Source organism: Alligator mississippiensis, chromosome 1 (genome assembly GCF_030867095.1).
Source record: "Alligator mississippiensis isolate rAllMis1 chromosome 1, rAllMis1, whole genome shotgun sequence".
Lineage (NCBI taxonomy): Eukaryota > Metazoa > Chordata > Crocodylia > Alligatoridae > Alligator > Alligator mississippiensis.
Window position 1 is genome coordinate 456795726 of NC_081824.1, and position 19313 is coordinate 456815038.

The 19313-nt window shown below is 45.4% G+C and overlaps 1 protein-coding gene across 1 annotated transcript in view; it reads right to left on the reverse strand.

Annotated features, from left to right (window-relative positions):
• The window catches only part of TYR (tyrosinase), an 87196-nt gene that overhangs the window by 13427 nt on the left and 54456 nt on the right, over positions 1 to 19313 (reverse strand). Inside the window, exon 4 of the mRNA XM_006276878.4 lies at positions 357 to 538. Coding sequence (XP_006276940.1) covers positions 357 to 538 — 182 coding nt within the window. The remainder of the gene's footprint in view (positions 1 to 356; positions 539 to 19313) is intronic.

Genomic DNA, 19313 nt, shown 5'->3' on the forward strand with positions numbered 1-19313 from the left:
TGATTGATATTACACCAGCTGAGAATCTAATGGTCTTCAAAATAGACATTCAGTGAAACTTCACTCAGTTCAGCTGCATACACTGGATTTACAGATGTGTAACTGAAGGCAAAACATGGTCTTCATATCAGAACTACTTTGACAACTCTGTTGATAACAACACTTAACAAAGGATCTCAGTCCCAGCTCAGTCTCTCATAGGTAGCAATGCTCTGTAGCAATGACAGCAGATGTGTCTCTGAATATACCTATGGAGCAGACCTGAATCAGCCAGTAACATTTTTGCCTAGTTATTTGTCTATGAAATATTCCATAAGAAGACAACAGATTCAACATTGCTTGGAACATAACATTACCTGGGTCTGCTAGATATTCATAATCATAGCCCAGCTCCCTTGATGGGGTAAAGAATTCTCCATTTCTGTAGAGAGGAATAAATGGGACCATGTAATATTCACGATTGTGTCCAATGGGCGCATTGGCTGCAGGGTAAACTTCTTGGAGGGGTCTGTGTCTTCTAAGCCACTGCTCAAAAATACTGTAAAGGAAAAATGATGGGCATTATTGTGCATATTACAAATAGACAGTAATTCTCCTTGTTCAAAGCAAGTTGGAGGGTGTGTACCATCCTACCAAGGCAATAGGGTAAGCATTTTCCACTTAGTAGGTGTTCACTTACATCCATAAGTCCCCATACAAAATATAAGCTAGGGCAGAATCACAGTATGTAATGCTATACAGATACTGGTTATACTTTATAATTCAGGGACTATAATTACATTGCAATCATAGTGTAATTACACTGTGGTTGTGCTTTCTGATCAGTAATTACTACTAATTTGCTGAATGTTAACTACAGGACTGAATTAACTGTTTCATAGTTAATAGATGATGTGTTCTGTAGAATTGAAGCTCATTAGCTACTTTTGATGATGATATAGGCCCATCTGTCATTTCATTAACCATCCATTTCTGATAAGGAGGTGATAAGGTTGTAACTAGCATATTTTTAACAGCTTTTTTTTTTTCCTAAGTAATCCCCAGGCTGCCTCTGATTGTCTAAAAAATTGCTGAGTCTCACGAGAGCTTGGGGAAGGGTTACTGGTCCAAATAGGAGGTTGTTTCAGGAAGGGATTCTGAGGGGAGCACCTCATTAGAAATCATGTGATGTCAAGAGGTTGTGGTTATTATAGCTTCCCCCCTCTCTGCACACACACATACATACACATCTACACTCAAATTATGGTTCTGATTGTCTCCAAACCAAGAGTAGCTACTGAGGACTGATCTGAGCTACTGTTTGGAACTGCTTGCTCTCCTGGGAAAGCAGTTGTAGTTTGTTTGCTTTTAATATATTCAGGATGAAAGTTGTTTCTCTAATGTAGCTACAGCCAGGACATCAGTCCTGTGTGTGCAACTGAATATGATCCTAGTGCAAGCCTGGGTATTTTCAAGGCAGCCTGAGTCAGTGATAACCTGTAAGTGCTGACTGCAACCAGCACTTACAAAGGTTTGAGTTCAGCCTTTTACATATGTAACAACCACCTCCTGCTTTGCTGCCATCTCCTGCAAGATCTGCATTAAGACTGAACTATCATCTCCTAAACCAGCAGCAATGTATTCTAAAATACCTGTGCTCTGCATGCTCTGATTTTCTTGAGGAACAAGTGGCAGATGAAAACAGTGGGCAGTAATATTAGAATGCTGTAATCATGCTGCGTACTCCTCTCCTGTTGTTGAATAATAGGATTAGAGTAGTACAGTTTTGACTCTCATCAGCATTTACAAGATCAAAAAGCTTTTGCACATCAGGAACAGTGCTCATACTAGCTCTTTTCTAAGGACTGGCCTTGTAAGGACCAGTGTGCAGGCAGTCTGGCCTAGTGGGTCACCAAGCAGGGCCAGAGACAGGAGCTGCGGGGAACCCAGAGCTACCCAAACTAAGGTGGAGTTGCAGGATCAGAGTCCAATTTACAGACCAAGTCAGGACAAATTACCAAATCCAAAGGGGAAATCCAGGGGCAGAGTCCAAGTAACAGGCTGGGTCAGGATTCTGGAGTCAGGGACTGAGTTTACCAAAGCCAAGTTAGAATTTCCCAAGGCCACAGTCCATAAGTAGAGATGAGCAGGGTGAGAAATCAGAAAACCAAAAGCCATAGGATGCAGGGAGGCTTACCACAGCAGCCCTTCAAACAGAACTGTTGGCTAGCCTGCAGTCTGCTGCCAGAAGTGGATTTAAGTGGGGTGGTTGCTATGCTAAGCAGCAAATCGTGAGGCTGTAACAGGGTCAATTGGTTCATCACCTGGGGTGTGGATGCTGGTTAGAGCAGGGGTGGGCAAAATATGGCCTGTGGGCTGCATTTCAGCCTGCGAAGTCCCTAAAAAATTTAGAAAATTAATATTTATCTGCCCTTGGTTCCTGTAAAAAATGATAGGAACCAAGGGCAGTAGGACCCAGGGGAAGTCCGGTGGGCTCCCAGAACAACAGGACCCACTTAGCCCTGCCCCCCATCTGGAAGCCCCAGCAGGGGCTTCTGGCCTGGGAGCACATGGCTGCCCCAGCTGGAACTGCAGGTAAGGGGGAAGGGCAGGGGAGGACCTCAGGCAGGGAAAGAGCCCAGGGAAAAGTGTCCCAGGGAAAAGCTGAGTGCGGGCAGGAGGAAAGTGGTTCCTCACTTGCCCTGTGGCAAGCACCCTGCACTGCACAGGCAGCCCCAGGAAGGCTGCAAGCGGCTGCAGAGTGGGACTCCGGCCACAGGGCAGGCAAGGGGCCACTTTTTCCCTCCCCGTGCTCAGCACCACCTTGTAACCCAGTCCCACTGCCAGCCTAGGCCCCACACTGGCTCTGGCCTTGTCTGTCAGGGCTGTGTGTGGTGACAGCAGCTGCAGCCCCCCCCCGCTTGCTGCGCCGGGCAGTGTTTGTCACCGCTGCCTGTGGGCTGCCCAGTGCGTGAGCTGTGGCCAGGCAGCAGCAGCCTACACTGCCCAGCGCAGCAAGCAGGGCGGGGGCAGGGGGGGCTGCAGCTGCTGCCGCTGACAGGTGAGCCCGGAGCTGGCTTGGAGCCCAGGCTGGCAGCAGGGCTGGGTTACAAGCTGGTGCTGAGCATGGGGAAAAGTGGCCCCTCTCTCACCCCATGGCCAGCACCCCGTGCTGTAGCCACTTGCAGCCTGTGTGGGGCTGCCTTTGCCTGCTCCAGACAGCCCCCCATGGGCTGCAAGTGCCTGCAGCAGGGAGTGCCAGGCACGGGGTGTGTGAGGTGCCGCTTTTCCCTGTGCTCATCACCAGCTTCTTCCCTGCCAGTGAGCAGGGGGTCAGGGCTGTGCACTGCCCCCTGCCTGTACTGTGGGGCTGGGGAGCACTGGGTGTGAGTGGGCACGGGAGCCAGTGGGAACACGGGGCCCGCACCGGTGTCCTGGGGCCAGTGCTGGCAGGGCCCAGAGCAGGGCGGCAGGAGCATGAGATCCCAGCTGGCAGGGGCTCTATGGAGCCAGGCCAGCTCCCTCGCCTCCCTGCTGGTGCAGCCCAGCCTGGCTCCACAGACCCCTGCCAGCCTGTGCCCCACTTTGGGCCTCACCGGTGCTGACACTGGAACATTGGTCCCAAGACATTGGGACATTGGTTCCAAGATGATAACCAGGGGGCAGGGCACCTGTCAAGGGGCAGGACTACCCATGTGGCCCTCGACAGCCTGCCAAAACTGGGCAAGTGGCCCTCTGCCCGAAATAATTGCCCGCCCCTGGGTTAAAGCCTCTGGCTGGTTTGGCCAACTGGACAATTAATCCCAGTTAGGCTGCCTGTTAGGGCCCCTGAAAGGCATTAAATACACATTGGGCACACGTACATGAGTAGACTGCACAGTTGTTATTACACAGTCATTTAGTTATTGCTTAAGGAGGTACTAAATGACTGTGAAGTAACTGATGTTACTGTGCAGCCCCAACACTGCATGGGTCATTTCCGATGCTACTGTTCAGTAGCATTGGCATCATGGTTCATGCCCACTGACCCTACATCACCAATGCAATGAGCTATAGCAACATAGCTCATCACTACAGTGATGTAGCATCTTGTGTAGATGTCCCACTGTATGTTGCTATGTCAGGAGAGAAAAAGAAAGAGGTAACTTGCAACATGAAACATAGATATAGAAACCAATATTCAAGTTTCTCTTATAATTCAGGTCAAAACAAGGGATTGTGCTTACCCATTACACCCTCAAAGTGCTTGGGAAAGCATCTGAAAGCAAGATTAGATATGGGTGTTTTTAAAATAGTCCTAGGAAACAGCAAATTATAACCCTCCACATACAAATTTCTACTGAAAAATCAAGTTGTGCACAAATAAACATTTAAAAATTATGCTTTAACTCCAAAAGCAGAAGAAAGTATAACTGCAAAATTTACACGCACAACACTAGACACTGGTGTGCTGTATCAGCTGTGGTGGTGTTAATATAGAATCATAGAGAGTAGGGCTGGAAGGGACCTCCAAAGGTTAGTTCAGGGCAGGCAATTATTTCAGCTAGAGGGCTGCTTAGCGACTTTTGTTGAGCTGTTGAGGACCACAAGGGTAGTTCTGCCTCCTGACAGGTGCCCCACCCTGATCATTATTTTGGGACTAGAAGTCCTAACCCTAACCCCTAACATTTGCCACAGAAGTCCCTCCCCTTGCCCCCAGAAGTACTCCTTCTGGGATGGGTGTTTGCTATCTTGGAACTGGAAAAAAACCCAACAAATATACTAAAAATCAAACATCTACTATAACATATTTTAAATTTATTTAAAAAAATATTTTTGTCCTGATTTATGTATGTTTGCATAGTGTATGTGGATATATGTGTATATATAGAGAGAGATGACTGCATAATAGCTCAAAATAAAGTCTTACTTTTGTATATTGTGTGTGTGGGATTTGTGAGTTGGTGGGTGTGGGGTGTGTGGAGTTTGTGAGGGATCTTTGTATATGGCAGGGTGTGAAGTTTGTGGGTGGGTGTGGGGTTTGTGGTGGGGTATGTGGGGCTTGTGGGTATAGGTGTGGAAGTGTGGGGTTTGTGGGGGGAATGAGATTTGTGGGGGGCGTGGGTATGTGTGGGGCTTGTGCAGGGGTTTGTGAAGGGGTGTGGAAGGCTGTGGGTGGGTGTGGGAATGTGTAGGGTTTGTGGGAGCGTGTGGAGTTTGTGAGGAGATCTGTGACTGTGGGAGTATGTGAGGGGTGTGGGGTATGTGTAGGGTTTGTGGCAGGGTTTGTGGGGGGTGTCGGTTTGTGGATGGGGTCTGTGGGGGTGTGGAGTTTTTGGGGGGTGTGGGATTTGCGGGGGGTCTTGGAGTGTGTGCAGGTGAGTGTGAGGTGGCAGCAACAGCAGTAGGCAGCAGACCCTTGAGGTGCTTATGTCCCATGGCAGGTAGAGCCCTCCCAGCAATGGAAAGCTCCAGCTGAGTCCTGAAAGATACATGTGGCAGCATGGAGCTGGCCCAGTCTGCTGTTGTGTGCCTTTGAACCAGTCTGGGCTGGCTCCAACCAGCATGTGGGGCTTGCAGCACTGTAGGCAGGAGCCATACACCAGCCAGCCTGGCTCTGTGCCTCCATGTGGGACTTCAGGCACTGCAGCAGAAAGCCACAAGTGCTGGCATGGAGCCCATCCATATGACCCCCCACAGCTCCCAGTCCATACACCACAGAGGCTGGAGTGCCTGCTCAGTCCAATGGCATGTGACCTCTGAAAGTCCACCTTCTACCAGCTTTCAAAAGGCATTTGAGGGCTAGTAACAATTGTTTTTTGGAGAGGCCCCATGGGCTGGATAGAATGGCCTGGTGAGCCAAATCCAGCCCACAGGCAGTATTTTGCCTATCACTGGGTTAGTCCAACCCCCTGCCTAAGGCAGGATCATCCCTATCCAAGCCATACCATAAAATCCATAATTTAAACTTTACATAAGACTACTGTCAACCCTGACAAAACACAGACCTAACACCCTAACTTGTCACCAGTAAAGCAGGGGAACCACAACAGCCAATGTCCTTCTATGAAATGCTGTCAATATATGTTCAAGAGATCCTGTGTAGAGGGCCATATCCCATGGCACGGAGGAAGGCAAAACCCCTCACAGTCTGTACCAATCTGACCATGAGGTAAAATTTCTTCCTGACCCAAAATATGGCAATCAATCTGACCCTTAGCAGAGGGGCAAAATCCTCTAGCCCAAAACCTCCACTTTGTTCCCAGCAGAAGCATTGGCACATCCCAGTCAAACTCCCCAGCCTTGGCTGTAGCCAGCACTCAATGCCTCTAAGGAAGGATTAAAAACATCCTGACACATGTAGCAGAAAGAGGGGATGGGATGGGGGCAGCCAACAAAGCCCAGAAGCATTGGAATAGCCATAGTTGAACATGGGCAAAGTTACACCTAGGTCATCCCTAACCAATGGCTGTCCCAATTCTTCTTGAATACCTCTAGTGATTCCACAATTTCCCTAGGCAGTCTATTACACTGCCTCACTATGCTAACAGTGAAGATGCTTTTCCAGATATCCAATTTCAATTTCCTTTGCTGAAATGTCAAGCCATTAGTCCACATCCTCCCATCTGCACCAAGAGAGAAAAGGTGCTTTCCCTCTTCTTTATTACAGCCCTTCAAGTATAGAATCATAGGCTGTGTGTAGACAAAATGAGAGCCATGTGTGCATGACACTTTAAAGCAAGCAAAATGCTTTTGCACCTCTTTAATGGTGTTCGTGTTTGCATGCCTCAGCAGCATATTGCACGTTACTTCCAGCTGCTGTAGGAAATTTGGCAGTATAATGCACCTTAAATGACTTGAGGCACAGCAAACTAAAACTCCTTTGAGTAGTTTTAGTTTGCTACCCCTACAGCCACGAAGTGAAGCACCGGGCTTTGTGCAGCTCCACAGATCTGCAGGAAGCCCTGCACAGAGCCTGATAGCAGCCTGGGAAAGCAGCTTTGCCCAAGAAAAGCAGAAAGCCTGATTCCACTCTCCCCACCCCGGAGCCTGCCTGCCTGAGCTGCGTGGGGGCCCGGTGCTTCTCCCTGTGGCTGCGATGCCCCCCCGGACCACCTGAGCAACGTGCCTGTGGGCAGGTGCTGCCTGGGTGAGGAGGCCGCAGCTGCTGCAGAGGGAAGCACCAGCCCCTCCCCAGAACCCAGGGATCACTCCACCTGCCGGCAGCTCGCCCTCTGCTCCCTGCCAGAGAGGCAGGTAAGTCAGTGGGGTATGTGCACAACATGGGGGTTGAATCAGTCCTAAATTGAAGTGGTGTTTTTTAAAACCTACCGCTTCAATTTAGGCCTGTTTCATCTACCCATGCCCATAGAATTAAAGAAAATTAGAGTCGGAAGAGACTTGAGGAAGTCATCTAGTCCAACCCCCTGCTCAAAGCAGAACCAACCCCAACTAGATCATTCCAGTCAGGGCTTTGTCAAGCCGGACCTTAAACACCAAAAAGGATGGGAATTCCACCACCTCCCTAGGTAACCTGTTCCAGTGCTTCACCACCCTCCTAGTGAGAGTTTTTTCTAATATCCAAGCTAAACTTCCCTTCCTGCAACTTGATAACCTTTTTCCTTGTTCTGTCATCTGCCATCACTGAGAACAGTCCAGCTCCATCCTCTTTGGAACCACCATTCAGGGAGTTGAAGGCTGCTACCAAATCCCACCTCAGTCTTCTTTTCTGCAGACTAAATAAACCCAGTTCCCATTTTTGTTGCCCTCCACTGGACATAGGGACAGCTGCTAATGTGCCACTGATCTTCATTTCAGTTCCAGTATCTTTGCCTATGGCTTTGTAAAGCTGATGCTGTCACTGGGCACCATAATAAATTTTACATTTTAGTAACTTTGGTCCCAATTCCTACTGCTTGCATAAAAAACACTGTTGTACTACCTTCAAACTTACCAAACTCTCTAGTGCAAGTGTCTGTGTTGCAACCCTTCAGATTCTAACTCCACCACACTTCACTAGTTTATGGAGGCTCAGAGTACAGTTATTTTTTTAATGTTATTACCTAGTTCCTGAATGCTCAGTGTGAGGCACCTTATCAGAAACTCCAATTATCAGAAAGGGCTAAGCACCCTTCTTCTGAAAAAAACATCTTGTTAGGGCATCTTGGATTAAAACCCACAAATCAATATTCATCTGGAAAGCTTGTTCTAGCAAAAGTAGTTTCATAAACTGGAGCGGAGATTTTCAAAGGTACAAAAGCAGTCAGTTCGCCCCCCCTATCCTCATGTATGTTATCATGGAACTCTTCTAGAAGTTTGGAGACTCAAAATACCCAAATGTAACCTTTTCTGGTAGATATTTTCTCCAAGAAGTTATAATTTTCATTTGATTGAAAGGACTTAATGAATCAAGTATTATTTCTCTTCCTGAACTATCTGACCCTTGTTGTGTTTTGGACACAGTGTCTACTCTAGGAAGGACTTTTCAACTTCTACTCAGTTCTGACTATGAGGGTGTTTTAAACATTGGAAAACGATACTTAGAGGAATTGTGGAATCCCCCTCCTTGGATGTTTTAACAGCAAGTTAGACAAATATTTGACAGAGATGGTTTGATCTGAGATGATTCTGGTTTGAGCAGGGGGTTGGACTAGATGACCTCCTGAGGTCCCTTCCAACCCTACTTACTCATGATTCTATGACTATCAACAAGGAGGTTCAACTTTCACATTGATGCTGCTTTGTAAGCAGTTCAGATGCTCTTCTCAGGATCTTTCACTGCATCCTTTGCAACTTCCCAAGTTGCACAGAGTGGAAATGCTTTTCAGAAACAGCAAAGTTTCTATGAAGAGCCCATCTTGTATGACAGAAGGCACAGATGCCCAATAGTTCATATTTTATATCCTGAAATATAGCTTCTTATTTTGGTTGATTCTTTATTTTTATAATCTTGTAAAGAGTTTCAAGAGGCTCTTTTAAGGTAATGTTGTTTTTAACTCTCGCAGGACACTAAACGCATTCAATGCCCACTGACATAAGCATATGCAGCTAGTGGTTCCTGCTTTTTCTTTGTCATTGCTACCTTGGACATTTAGCCTTCCATATTACTTTAGTGGCATTGTTGTCCGTAACAGCTAATGAGGAAGTAGATTTTTAATTACTGGTATAATTAGCTTCAATTATGTGCAGGCACTATTGCAATGAATTCTCCATGAACCTTTGTGTCATCCACATACCACAGGTATAAAGTCACTTGCTCTTCCTGGGAGAGGTCTGTTGCTTCATCTATCATAACAGTATACCACTTCACAGAAATTTTCTCTGAAATGATCCCTCGGGATTTCAAAGGCCATGGTTTCCTTTATCCCATTTTGAATACATAAACCTGTGAATCTGTTGTGACTCTTTTTTAGCCACTTCGCAAAATATATTAGTGACATACTATGTTTTCAGTATTCTCAGTTAAGAAACCCCCAGAAAGATCTTAATGAAAATCCTGAGTATATACTTTATCTTTGCCAGACAAAGACTCACAGTGAGGCCATTAAAATGAAAAAGCTGCATATATGTCCTTATGTGGAAAGAATGATTGCATCTTTATTCAATTGCTTTGTTTGCAGGCAGAATATGATCACAGTATTTCAGTCTTTTGAAAACATCACCTGCTTTGTGATGACAAGAAACCTGGTGCCTTTCAAATTAAGGGTGATATTTTCTGAAATGTTAGACCCACAGAAACTCTTAGCAGCAAAAACTGTTTGTGGGTGATATCTTTTACTAAACCCATTATATAGTTGGGAGGCATATATGCAAGGTTTTGGGTATGAAGTATCCTTCCTCAGGTCTCTTCATTCCTGCATGGCTGTGTCTCCTGCTTTAAACTATACAGCTTATCCAATAAAAGACTTTACCCACTCTTATCCTGACCTTTCATATTTTTCTTGGACCAGCATGGCTACAACATTGCCCAACTCTACTACAGGAAATCTTAGCTTTAAGTTGAGACAGAGGTATCTATTTCAAAATGTAGATCCTCAAAACCACCCACTTAGCTGCCCCATTCAGAGCTACCTTGGGTATCTCTACATGACACTACACTGTGAAATGTATGCTTATCCCTAAAGCCCAGAGTTCCTAGAGCATGTCTCTGCATTAAACACAACACTGGCCACTTTCTTTCTCAAACTGAATGGAGGAAGAGGAAATGGGGTTGCTTGTTTTATTCAATGGATCAAAGCACTTCCACAAGGTATGGAAGAACCTCCTCAATTCCCTCTTCTGCCATTAGGAATACAGACCCACAGCTGCCACAAGAGGAAACTAATCACCAAGTGCCAATAAGTCAGTCTCAGGTGGAGAGGTACCCTTGATGCCTCCTATTGAACCTGTTTCATTTGTCATAGAGATTCACTGACCACAGAAAGAGAGAGAGAGAGAGATATTAAAACTAAGGGTGACCATGATTCATTATCCTAGTGGTTAGGACAGGGGTGGGCAATTATTTTGGGTGGAGGACTGCTTACTGAGTTTCAGCAAGCCATCCAGGGCCACATGACAGGCAGCCAGGGCCAGATATATATTAATTTCCTAAATTTATTTTACATTCATTACTCAAGGGATAAAACACAGAAGCAATCCTTGGAGCAGGAACAGACCCACCCACACCCCATGCACAAATCGGGGAGGCATGTATCCCACATGCCACTCCCAGGAGTGCATGCGGCAGCAGAGTCAGCCCCTTCCCGCCGCCCCCTGGACAAGACACCTGTGGCTCTGTTCTCCTCGCCTGGGTCCTGTGACCATGTATTCCAGCCCCCAGCCCCAAGCCCCATGAACCACTCCAACCTTACCCAACTTCCTACCTCCCTCACCTCTGGGCTTCAATCCCATCCTCCCCTGACACCAGACTCACCTGCAGGGAGCTGCTCTCCAGGCTGCCTGGTGGTTATATGCCTGCATATGTGCACACATGCACATGGTGCCTACTTCCTAACCATACTCCTTCTGCTCCCCCAGCCCCTTGCAGGCTGGGACTGCCAGCTGCAAGGGGAAACCCACCATTTCCCACATTTTTATCCTTTAAATGAGAAAATCTGGGATTTTTTCCTTAAAATAAGAAAATCCAGGTTTTACCATGCTTTTGCATGGTGAACAGAAAACCCGGATTGCAGCTTATGAGTAATGAGTGCAGAGCAGGGATGCTCAACTCCCACCCTGGGCCAGATCTAGCCCCCAGTGCTTTGTCAACTAGCTTGCAGGGTTCCCTCCAGGTCTGTGGGGAGCCCCACAGACTGTGACCTTGAGCGCTAGAACCAGCACGTAAGGCTGGATGGAGGCAGTGTGGGGGCCCAGGGGCCCAGTCCTGGCACAAAGGTCTGTGCAATTTAGATCTGGGCATGTGGGCCCAATCCTGGGGTGTGAGGTTTGATTCAGCCCATGGGCCAGCCCTGCACTGCTCATTTAGCTTGCAGGGCCAAAAGGTTAAGCACCAATGGTATAGAGCAGATTCATACACCGGAAACCATAGCAAGACACTTTAAATACTTTAAAACACCTCCAGAAGTAATTAAGCAAACTGAAGTGTTAATAGAAGGAGGTAACTGTAATTTTTCTAAACTTTAAGCAATTTCGACTTCTGTTAAACTACTTGAGACTGATTGTTTTGGTAATAAAGTATAAGGAAGGGCACAGGCCATGGGTGGTACTGCTTCCCTAGATGAGGCATATGCAATATTTACTTACAAAATGAGAATCTGAAATGAAAAGAGATTAGGTTGAAAAATAGAAACCAACTTCCAAATGGTCTAATGCAATTAGTATTCCATCATCTCCCAGCAAATGTATTTGGAAGGCATAAGATTTTATTTAAAAGGCATTGGGTAAGTTGAAAAAACGCTTAGGTCATGGACAGAGGCACTTTCATTTTAAAGCTCTCTCACATACTTTGAATGAAGTCATGCCTGACCAACTTGATTTCTTTCTATGACAAAATGACAGGCTTTGTGGATGGAGGGAGAACAGTAGATGTGGCATACCTTGACCTGGACTTTGACACTGTTTCCCATGACATTCTCATTAATAAGGAAATACAGACTAAGTGAAAGTACTGTCAAGTAGGTAATTAAGTGATTGGATCATCATGCTCAACAAGTAGTCATCAATAGCTCCACAGATATTGAGTGAGGTTCCCCAGGGTTTTGTCCTGGATACAGAATTTTTTAACATATGAATGATTTGGAGGGATTTGATAAGAGTCTTTAAATACCTGAAGGATGGTTATAAAGAGTATGAAGACAGGTTATTCTCTATGGTTGTAGGGGACTATAATAGGAGCAAAGGTATCAAATCGCAGCAGAAGAAATTTAGGCTGGATATTAGGAAGAATTTGATCACAATGTGAGGGTGATTACACATTGCAACAGTCTATCCAGAGAGGTTTTGAAATCCTTGGACATTTTCAAGAGCAAGTTAGATAAACACTTGATTGGGATGGTCTAGTCAGGAGACTGGACAAGATGACCTCCTTAGGTCCTTTCCAGACATACTTTTCTATGATTCCATGATTTTATCAAGTACAGCATGTCTGCATTTTGATTAAAAAAAGAATGTGGGAAAATTGGAAAGGATCCTGGATCAAATTGATTTAAAACAGTTGCATAGATTGCAGAGCTGTAGAAATGATTCCTAGATCATTAAAAGATGTCACATCTATCCCAAGATCCTTGCCTTCTAGATCTCAAGTAATGGAAAGTAAAGAAACTCAGTTTGTTCATGTTTTGCTTTCAGACCAGGGGTGCTGACAAAACTGGTTTTGAATAAAACAAGTATAGTAGTTCAAAGAAGTGACTTGATCGTGGCCCAAAAGAATGTACATGAGGAAACAAAAACTCTCATAGTAGAAAGATCTTTATCTAGCAGTGAAAGAGTTAATACAGTCCAGTGGTTGAAAAATCAAGCTAGAAAATAAGGTGCGCATTTTTATCATTGTGAGCAGCATCCATTGGAACAACTTCCTTAAGGACACAAGGGGTTCTTCATCACTGAATATTTTTAACCCAAGGACCTCCAAGATATCCTATAGCTATATCAGCAATAACAGGCTTGAAGCAGAAACTACTCTGTGAAGTTTTATGGCTTCTATTATACAAGTGGTCAAAAGACATGGTCATAACAGACCCTTGTTGCCTTCTTAAAACACTAATATGTATGGTAAATGTCATTCACCTCATTTTAGTGATGGAAAAACAAGGGAAGATGCCCAAGGTCAAGCAGAAGATTCAACAGGAGAGTAGTGAACAGACCCCCTAACTCAGGAGTGTGTAATGTATTGCCCGTGTCATGCTGCTCCCACCTTGGACTGGGAGGCAGGATTTCTTGGGTTTTTCCAGCTTTGCTGCTCACCCACTCTGTCACTTTTTGCAAGCTCACCAAACATCCAGATGTATCAGTATCACTAGGTGAACAAGTATTTAAATGGTGAAAGATTATATGACTTGAACCCGGTATGTTGATGCTTGCCCACTGTTGAAATGTACCTTGATTTCTGAAATAGCTTTAATGTAGTGAGGTGCTTTTACTGAGCAAATTAAACCCATCCATAAGTGGCATGCACATATCATTTTCATCTGAGTACCTACAAAATGGATTTGAATATTTTCCTTGTACCACTGTCCAATGCAGACTAGATTATACAAAATTAAAATGAAATGAGCCTTAGAAGAAAATTAATTTTAAAAGCTTAGTTTAAAGAAGTAAAGGGAAGCTACAGTGATTTTTGAGTGATCTACCAAAACAAACTGATGGATATCTATTGTTCCATGACTAATATATGCAACATAGATGATGCCTAATAAAAGGATGACTCAAGAAATGAATAAGTGTATGTTACCAATGAGAAACATCAAGAATATAGGAAGCCTCATTGCTCTATATTGCAATCATTCATATTGCAGTAGCTACTGTTGCAGTCTAACAGAACATATTATACACAATGAGAACAAGCAACGTAAAACAACAGGAGTACTGTACATAACCACATACAATATGTCTCAAAATAAAATCTGTACCTTGTTTTGAGGCAGCAGAATGAGGAAAATAAGACTTTTCTGGTGTCTTACCTGTCACAGCCTGGGCTCACCATGGCTGAATGCTGGCCACGTGGTGAAGGGGTAGAGTGTACTCTTCCGCATCACTCCCCCTCCTTTTGCTGTTCAGCTAAATGATAGAGGTGTTACCTTTTCCAGCCGTGGCTGTGAAAGAGATAGGGTAGGGGGAGCAATGCTGGCAAGTGGACTGTATCCCTCCTGCATGGGGCCAGAAGAGTATGGCTCTTGGCAGCCATTCAATACCCCCTGCCTCCATTTTACCAGAGAAATCAACTTCCTCACTTATGATGCATACCCCAATTTTGGATGGTTGATTTTTGAGGAAAGATGCATGTGGCTGCAAATAAATACAGTGTTTACTTTGTGACTGGGAAGTTTTACTTCTGACATAAGTTTCACAACAGCATAGATTGATAGGCAATGGTCCATTCGGTTGGGAATGGAACAACTGGTCTTAGAGAACTGGCAATAACTGGCAATAGAAAGTGAAATTCTTGATAAAGATTCATTCTAGGTACACAAAGAGATATAAACCAATTCGACTGGGCGGTGAATTTAACTCATGCCTACTGTGTCACCATAATGTGGTACTTCTAACCTCAATCATTCAAAATCATAAGTTAGGTTCCATGAATCGTCAAAGTGACTTGAAAAATCATGGGATTTCAATTACTTCTAAAAAAGACTTTAACATGGGATTCTTTATCTAATCATCTTTTAAGCTACCCACAAGGAACATTTTAAAGGTTTTTTTCTCTCAGTTTCTGAGGGCTAGAATAATACTTAAATAAAAGATGCCATTCCGATGAAATAGTTTCACTGGAAGAGGTGAGAGCTTAAGAAAACCACTAAATATGGTGGTTTGAAATCATGAGGCTTGACAACCCTGAGCATGCTGCAAGCAGCCAGAACATACCAGCAAATCTGATTCATTTTCATATTGACCAGTTATTTCCATTGAAAACCCCTAAGGGCTGGAACACCCATGTTTTGTTATGAAAAATGAATATTTTTTATTAAATCAATTGGATTTTCCCATTGTATTTTTCAGATAAAACCCATTTTTTATTATTATACTATTATTTATTTTAACATAAACTATATTTATGTTTGGCAGAATTCAATTTTTATTGGTAAATATTGACAAATGTCAATTTTACCTGACCCTCACAGACTGACAAAAAATATCTCCACTGTTAATAATGGAAAGGAAATGTAAGAAAAATTATGGCTGATGGTGTAGGTGCTGAGTACTTGGGGGCTCAAGGGCCCTGGCCCCCCTCAGAAAGAGTGCTGTCACCTAAAATGCGTAAAACTTTCCCCATATCCATCATCTTAGCTCCCTCCCCCCCCCCCCCAACAAAAATAAAAGTCAGCACCTATGACTGATGGAGTATGTAACGACACAGGAGAACAGTCCTATTGAACCATCCTCATTGTAGTTTGGATTGCAAGTCCCAGAAACACCAGGGGACTGGGAACAAAGAAGAGGAAGTGACAAAGCAGATGGGGGAGCAACAGGTGAGCAGAGCTGGGACTGATGCCAGCTTTGCCACTCAGCTAGTAGCAGTCCTACAGTAGTTACATTTGTCATTAATAAATTGTCTGCCTCCATACTCCTAATTACTGTCATAACCCAATGATTTTTAGTGCCTCGGCACATTGGAATTTTCCCGCCACATGGAGCTTTCTTTGCACGGTGGATTTCTCAGCTGCAGAGAGAAAACCCCGGTGCAAAAGAGCTCCCACCACACGTATGCAAATTCGTACCCCATTATTGGACAATTCTAAATTATTCCTACCTGGTGGCTAGTGATTGGTTTGCTAGCCGTATAAAAGGTCAGAGCAGTTTCCGCCCAAGCTGGAGGACTCCACAACCATCTCGTGGAGAACTCTAAGCACGCTGTGGAGCCTAGCAAACTCCGCGTGCGTCTTGGAGGAGAACTTAAAGGCCTGATCAGCCTACTCCCTGTCATCGTGGATATATTGACGTACCCCCGTGTTAAGCGCTCATGAAGTTGCATACCGATGACTCATCTCAGTTCGGTTTGAAGAGAGATCTCACCCCCGTGTGTCTGTGTGCAACTGTAATTCAAACAAGTTTTCTTCCTGCACTGCGACCATCGGCGGTGTAAGTAAAGTTTTCTTTATACAACCAATACGCTTCCGTGCCTAACTCTATTCCATCGTGCAAAATCCCCACCTGACGGTCCGAGCTCCTGGCCATAGCCTTAGACCGCCCTCGGCCGCCACAATTACATGCAATTCTGAAAATTTAAATAGATAAAAGTAAAAAAAAAAAATGCTTAAAAATAAATATCAATGTTATCTATCTAAATGACTAAAAAATACAAACTGAATTCTTCAATACTAGCTATATTGTAACTATTGGCTTATAAAAGGATATCGGTACTTATTTTCTATTCTGAATATACATCTATTCTGAATATACATCATCTTAAAATAACATACCTGATTTCATTTGTAAGGGCACACAATTTGAAATGTGTAACTATTCACTTTAGTGCATTTACTCATGATTTACAAATGTGTAAGTAAGATTAGAATAAGACCTAATGCTCTAGCACTCCTATTTAGTGATTTAAAAAAAAAAATGTCATCTGTAGAGGAGATTGGGCCAATGTGCTCCAAATTTTTATTTGGAAGTTACCACTGTTATTCTTTATAAAAGAAAAAGAAGGAATATGGAGGAGAGTTTAATCTACAGCCCAACCACTGAAATCATTCAGTAGTCACCAGTTGAGAAGTTAGCACTTGTCATTAGACGTCAGTCCCCTCATGTAATTTTTATGTTAAAGATTGAAGTGTTGCAATCAGTAGTGTAACCAAGGTGGTGGCAGTTGGGGGTGGGGGAGGATGATCAGGGCATCAGACCCAGGTGCTGCCTGCGAGAAGATGGGGGGGGGGGGGGGGGGCAAAAATAGCAGCTGCTGCCGCTGGTGGCTGGCCACACTGCCACCGCCACCGTCACTGCCAGTAGTGGAACATCTAGTACTAAACCATGTCTTGCTGCTGCCCAGACTGCAGAGCTGCCCTGTTATGACTCTGGTTGTAACTGCTGAATATGGCTGATGTTTTAAAGTGCATGCCAGTTTATGTGTTTGTATTGCAGTATTATTTTTAAATGTGGCTAAAGATACTGTGGGGGTCTCTCAGGCTGGTTGTAAATAGAGTACATAGAATGCAAAGCAAGTGTCTGATTAAAAATAAACATTGCCCCTAGTTATTGTGGAGTAACCAGCCAATGACTCCAAGATCCAATGTAAGATTTTTCTTTTAAAACCCTGAGAGTAGAGCTAGACCAAAAGTACCCAGATGAGGTACATCAGTTCACCAGAAGATCTCTCATACACAGTATTATCACCATAAACTCTGTGTTCAGTGCTTATCTCCACTTAGACTGATCAATTTTCCTTTTCTTTTACCATCTCTTCTCTATCAAGAAGGTGTTTTGTAAAGCACAGCAGACTGGTTTGGAAGGAAGGACTTTGACTTTTAACTACTTTATTCAGGGGGTTGGGGTACAAAAAGTTGGCCCCTCCAGGGTCCAGGTCCAATATACAAAGCAAAGACAAACAAATTACCATCAAACCAAGAGCAACATGTTGTACTTAACATGCTGTTATGCAGTAAGGACACTGGCCACACTGTTGTATAGACCAAAGTCCTCTATAAACAAATGATTCCTACCCTGCTCTATCCAATCATACATGTGACAGCACCTTCAACTTCCCACACAAAGAAAAAAAGCAAAAAGCAGCCTGGTGAGGGCCCAGGATGTGGCACAAGCTGGGAGTTGCAGTCCAACACCAAGCTTGCCCGGTTGTCCAAACCGGTCATGACATCAGAGCGTGTATTGAAGACGGCCATCCTCCACATGGCACAGCATTCCCTCAAGGGCCCTGTGTGCCTCAAAGGTGGGCACCACCCACCAGAGCACAGCGTGCTCAAACTCCAGCAAGCGGTGTGCCCGCACCAGGTGGCCGAAAAGCCACAGGGCATTATCTCAGCTGGTCCTGGCAAGCTGGTTGTGGTGGCTCTTGAGGACAGCCATCTTGGCCTGACCCAGTAGAAAGTTGGCCAGGTAGACAGCTCCCCACTCGGCAGTCCAGTACAGGTAGGAGTACACGTAGATGGTTTCCAAGAGGCTCCTGCCCAGTGCCCGCAGCAGTGGTTCAAGGGTGACAAAGAGTGGGCGCAGGTAGGGACAGTCGAGGAAGGCATGAAAGTGGTTCTCCTCAATGTCCCTGGGGCAGAAGAAGCAGGCTGTCCAGGCAGCTGGGTCAAAGTGGGATGCAAACATGCCAGTGGCTAGGATGCTGTGCAGCAACCGCCACTTCAGGTCACCAGTCTTCTTGGTGGTTGGCAGCTTATACAATGTGCGCCAAGCCAGGTGGGTCAGTGGGGAATCTAGTGGTCCCAGGCGCTGTCACCACAGTGTATCGGGGCAGCCTGCCAGCACCTGGGCATGGCAAATGTGAACCACCCAGGCATATAGGCTTCTATGCAACAGAAAAGCAAAGGGTCACTGTCAGGAGGCACAGAGAGTGTCAGCAGTGTGCCAGGCCTGACAGCCAGCTCACCACCATGGCTAGGGTGACTGGCCATGTGGGAAAATCCTTGCTTGGGGCATCTGCATTGTGGGAGACCTGGTATGCCTGGAGATGGTCATCGAGGGTGGCCTGGACATCATGCAGGAGATGGCCCATGCTGTGGATGGAGCGCATGCCTAGCTGGGTGGTCAGGGCCTTGGGCGAGAGCCAGGCTAACTGAGCAGGGTCAAGGAGATAGCTCAGGTGGAGGACACGTGGTTGGTTGAGACCAGCCATGAGGCTGGTGGAGTCCAGGTTTGGCACAGGCACCTCAGGGCTGGGTTGTGTACCAGAGGCTCCCTTAGTAGCTGCAGGAACTGCAGGTGCAAGGCCTGGGACTGGAGGCAGAAGGTGGCCTGCCAGGCTTGTACCATGCTGTGGTAGAAAGCCAGAAGCACTGCCCAGTTCAGGAGCATGAGGTCCAGCAGGAAGAGCTCCCGGTCGAAACCAAAGGCACCCACCCTCTGCAAGAACCAGCACACCAGTTGTTGCTAGGGTAGGCACTCCTCACTGTAGAGGAGTTGCTGAAGGGCTTGAAGGTGGAAGACAGCCACCTTGTTCGCCAGGTCGATCAGGCTCTGGCCCCCCTTGGTGACAGGTAGGTAAAGGACAGCTCATAAGAGACAGTGAGCTGTCC